Raw genomic sequence first — 5,000 nt, 5'->3', positions numbered from 1 at the left:
CCCTCCATTCACAGCATCCATACCCACGTTCTCATCTCCCTCTCTCTCGCAGCATCCATGGCCATGTTCCCCTTCCTGACCCTGCAAGCCCGGTCCCTCGGCATCACAGAGAAGGAACTCGGGATAGTGTATGCCTTCACGCCCGTCATTGCTATCATCGGCCCGCCCCTGACCGGCATGATTGCAGATAAGATCGGAAATTTTAAGGTAAGGATTTTTTTTTTTTATCTGTGTTTGTGGTTTTTGTTGTTATGTTGGATTTGTTATGTTTTTTGTTGTTGTTTTTTTTTGCTGGTGTTGTTGTTATTATTATCATTATTACTATTACTATTATTGTTGTTATCATTATTATTATTATCCTTATTATTATCATTACTATTATTATTATCATTATCATTATTATCCTTATCATTATTATCATCATTATTGTTATTGATGTTGCTATTATTATTGTCATCATCGCTTTTATTATCATTATTATTATTAAAATAATCCTTATTTTAATAATCATTATCATTATTGTATTTATATCTTCTTTATAATTACTACTTCCATGATTAATACCGTTATCATTATTGTCCATATCACCATAATGACAAGTATCTTTGTTATCCTATTCATCATTATTCATACATAATATGCTGCCTTGAATAAATGTATTTCCTTAATTCTATATTCTACACTTAAGCGTATAATCCAAAAAGATCTTTCATCATATTTATTCCACAACATAAATCAAATCTTTTAGCTTTTAGCCTTTCGAAATTCCACCACTATGTAGAGAACTTAGCATTGCAAAGTTGACCGTTGCAAATAAGGAGAGAAAGTCTTATGGTTTAATGCAACAAAGGTTTTCGTTCTATGAAAGGCGGGTCCCGGTGATGGCGGGTGACGAAAAGGAAAATATTTGCAGCTTTTTTTTTCATCTTTCGGTTTCTGTTTATTTTACGTGCGTGGCTTATGGACACTCCGCCCCTTTCTGTTTACTATTGTTATGAATGTATAGTTTAGTTGTTTTAAGTTGAAGGTCAGAATCGGTAGAAAATAGTGACTGGAAATTACAAAACGAAATCGGCACTTCTTCGTGAATTTTAGAAAGTTGTTTACCATTTTGTGAACGGTTACTTTTTGAATTTAAATATTTTTTCTTTTTTCTTTTTTATAACTAAAATTACATCATTATTTAAGGTTATTTACCTGTCTACGTATATCCTTCTATAAATATTCACCTGTTTATTCACAACCACCCCTTTTTCTACATTTACCTTCACACCTACACCCACCTTTATATCTACATCTACCTACCCCTTCTAACGAACTCTCAACTTTCAACCATCCCACTTCCCTTTTTTATCATCTCTCTCTCTCTCTCTCTCTCACAGATCTTCCTCAGCCTCACCATGGCAGCGAGTGGAGGAGCCGCCCTTGTGTTCTCCGCCGTCCCCGCCGCCCGCGAACACCACGCCCTTCCAGAGGTCCTTCCGTACAGCGTGACCTGCGGAGGGAGTGAGGGCCCGAGTCTTACGCTAAAAGAGCCGTATCATTGTGATTTCTTGCCGGATCTTGACACCGTCTTGTTCAACGTCACGAGCTGTGAGCCTTGTCGTCTGGACGGGTGGGTGTGGTCTCGAGTTTTTTTTTCTTTTTCCTTTTTATGTGTTTGTTTTGTTTTGTTGTTTATTGACTTTTTTGTTTGTTTGATTGTGGCATTGTCGTATCTGTTCTCATGATCTTTATCATTGTTATTTGGTTTAGTATCATCTTTATCATTATCATTATCATAATCATTATCATCATCATCATCATCATCATTATCATCATCATCATCATCATCATCATCATCATCATCATCATCATCATCGTTATCATTGTCATTACCATTATCCTTATATCTTTCACTATCAATCATTATCATTATCATCATCATCATCATCATCATCATCATCATCATCATCAACGTCATCATCTCAGTCTGACAGCAGAGCAATACCAGCCACATACAAGGCGTTACTGATATACCTTAGGCACATGGTCCGTCAACATACAACTGATTTCATTCTTGTCTTTCTTCTTTTCCTTCGTTAAATCTATCACTCACGCCTTATCCACTTACTATCAGATGTTAGATTAATGTTTATTCACACTCTATCCACATTCAATCATATATCATATCCACCTCTGCTCACACCTTATCCACATCCAATCAGATATCAAATCCACCTCTGCTCACACCTTATCCACATCCAATCCACCTCTATCCACACCCAACCCACATTCAATCCAATCCACCTCTACCCACACCCAACCAAACACCCAACCCACACCTCAAACCCACACCCAACCCACCTCAACCCACACCTCAACCCACACCTCAACCCACACCTCAACCCACACCCAACACCTCAAACCCACACCCAACACTTCAAACCCACCTCAACCCACACTTCAACCCACACCCAACACCTCAAACCCACACCCAACCAAACACCAAACCTCAACCCACACCCAACCAAACCAATCAAACCCACCTCTACCCACACCCAGCCTCCCGGACTCGGAACTCCACCTGGTGACGACCCCGTGCCCTGGCGGCGTCGAGACCGGCTGCGAGATCTCCCTGCCCCCCGGAGTCTCCCCTGTGCTCTTGGCGAGGCTCCCCCGGAAGAAGGACGACGCTAACGCCAGCTTCCTCGAGCCCCTGGACTGGACTTGCCCCGGCCCCGCCGACCAGGTGGGAGCGAGCGGATTCGGTTAGGTCTATGTGGGGGGGTTTGGTGTTGTTGATATTGGTGTTATTATTATTATTGTTGTTATTATTATCGTTGTTATTATTAATATCATTATTATTATCATTATCATTATTGTTATTATTATTATTGTTGTTGTTTTTATTATTTGTATCATTATTATTGTTATTACTATTATTATCGTTATTTTCATTTTAGGACCATTATTATCATTTAGATTAGTATCATTATTATTATCATTATCACCATTGTTATCACTATTATCATTATAATCATCATAAGTATTGTTAATATCATCCTTATCATCATTATTATTGTCATTATTATCATAATCATTATCATTATTATTATTATTATCATAATTGGCATTGTTATTTTGGTCATTATCATCATCATTATTACCATTATCATTATTACTATTACTATTTTTGTCATTATTATCTCAATTATCCTTATCATTATTTGGAAACTTTATCCAAAGAGTATGTCCTACATAAAAGTCAGGTTCAGGATAAGTTTTTATTAAAAAAAAAAAAAACAATAATACCAGTCCAAACTTCAAAGACTAACCTCCCCCTCCCCCTCCCCTCCCCCCTCCCACCTCCCCCCTCCCAGGGAATCCCCCTCGACACGGACACCAAATCCGCGTACGACATCGCTTCGTCGACGACCTCCAACGCCTCCAACGACTGCCGCCTCCGGTGCGCGGCGGAAGTGCGGCGCCGCGACCTGTGCTCCAACGAGAAGTCGACGCAGGTCTTCAGTCCCATGGTGACCTTCTGGTGCTATCTGATGGTGCGGGTGCTCAACGGCCTGACCTTGGGTGAGGGCCTTTTGGAGATACTGTTCTTCTGCAGGAGGGTTGGAGGAGTGAAGTGTTTGTGTGCGGTTTTTGGTTTAATTGGGTTTCGAAGTCAAGGGTTTGATTTTTTTTTTTTTTCTCTCTTTTATCTATTTATTTTTTTGGGGTAGGTGGTGATTGCTTTTTTTTCTTTCTTTTTTTTTCTTTTTTTTGGGGGTTTGGGTGAGTGGGTAAGTGTGTGTGGGGGGGGGGGCGTTTATTTTGCTCTAGAATCTGTTGTTACATTTTTGTCTCTCTTAATCTAATGAAGGATTGTTTTGCTTTCTCAAACAAAAAAATATCATAACTTTTACTCATACAGGAAATTTATATATATATATATATATATATATATATATATATATTATCTTACTCATGCAAAAATAATATTCATCTTATACAAAAATAATCTTTATTTTATCCATACGAAAGTAATACCGATCTTAACCATACAAAAAAGTATTTTCACCATACCCATCCAATAGTCTTTTAGCCATTCATACCAGTAGTCTCTCACCCAATTCCCTCATTCATCCACTAACTCTCTCCCCCTCTCCCCCTCTCCCTCCCTCTCCCTTCTCCCTTCCCTCCCCCCTCCCTTCCCCCCACCAGCCACGAGCTTCACCCTCTTCGACGGCGCGACGATGGCGGTCTTGAAGGAGCACAAGGGGGACTACGGGCTACAGCGGCTCTACGGGAACGTCGGTGCCATCGTCGTCACTCCTCTCTCTGGCGTCCTCATCGACGTGTTCTCGGAGATCTTCCAGAGACAGGACTACAGGTTGGTGGGTGGGGGGGTGGGGGGGATGGGGGGATGGGGGTGGGGGTCGGGGTTGAGAGATAGGGCTGCAGGTTGGTGGTTGAGGGGCTCAGGTTTGAAGCATGATGGGTGAGGATGGTTGTTTGTGCGTGTGTGTGTGTGTGTGTGTGCGTGTGTGTGTGTGTGTGTGTGCGTGTGTGTGTGATATAAACAAATATGTAATATCAGTTTCCTCAAGTAATTCACGAGGCTAATAATCTCCCAATTTAGTCCACCGAAACCAAAAATCAACCGCCATAGCCTATATACCACATAACATCTAAAAAAAAGATAAAAAAATAAAAAAATAAAATAGAATAAAATAAAATCAAAACAGCGCTCTAACCCCCCCCCCCTCTCCCCCTGAAGACCTGCCTTCTACCTCTACTGCGGCTTCAAAGTCATCGCTGCTGTGGTCATCCTGTTTGTGAGTCTGGACTTCCGGCAGCCTTCCAACCAGGTGTTCAGCGACTTCAAAACCCTCATCAGAAAACCCGAGATTCTCACTTTCCTTCTCGTCATGATGATCTCAGGTATGGTGAACACAGTGTATGGTGAAGGTCTGTGGTGAAGGTCTGTGGTGAGGGTCTGTGGTTTACGTTGTATGGTGAAT

The 5,000-nt window shown here is 40.9% G+C and overlaps 1 protein-coding gene across 1 annotated transcript in view; it reads left to right on the top strand.

Moving 5' to 3' along the window:
* The first annotated feature begins 52 nt into the window (after positions 1-52).
* LOC122248782 (major facilitator superfamily domain-containing protein 6-like) overlaps positions 53-5,000 on the top strand; it is a 10,673-nt gene continuing 5,725 nt past the window's right edge. The window contains exons 1-6 of the mRNA XM_086547211.1: positions 53-207; positions 1,383-1,615; positions 2,545-2,731; positions 3,363-3,570; positions 4,201-4,369; positions 4,757-4,920. Of these exons, the coding sequence (XP_086403337.1) occupies positions 58-207; positions 1,383-1,615; positions 2,545-2,731; positions 3,363-3,570; positions 4,201-4,369; positions 4,757-4,920 (1,111 nt within the window). The 5' untranslated portion in view covers positions 53-57. The remainder of the gene's footprint in view (positions 208-1,382; positions 1,616-2,544; positions 2,732-3,362; positions 3,571-4,200; positions 4,370-4,756; positions 4,921-5,000) is intronic.

This window comes from Penaeus japonicus, unplaced genomic scaffold (genome assembly GCF_977035675.1).
Source record: "Penaeus japonicus unplaced genomic scaffold, GWHDUDI00000001_assembly GWHDUDI00000019, whole genome shotgun sequence".
NCBI classification, from domain to species: domain Eukaryota; kingdom Metazoa; phylum Arthropoda; class Malacostraca; order Decapoda; family Penaeidae; genus Penaeus; species Penaeus japonicus.
The sequence above is the reverse complement of the archived record's forward strand: the minus strand, read 5'-3'. Positions and strand labels throughout refer to the sequence as shown.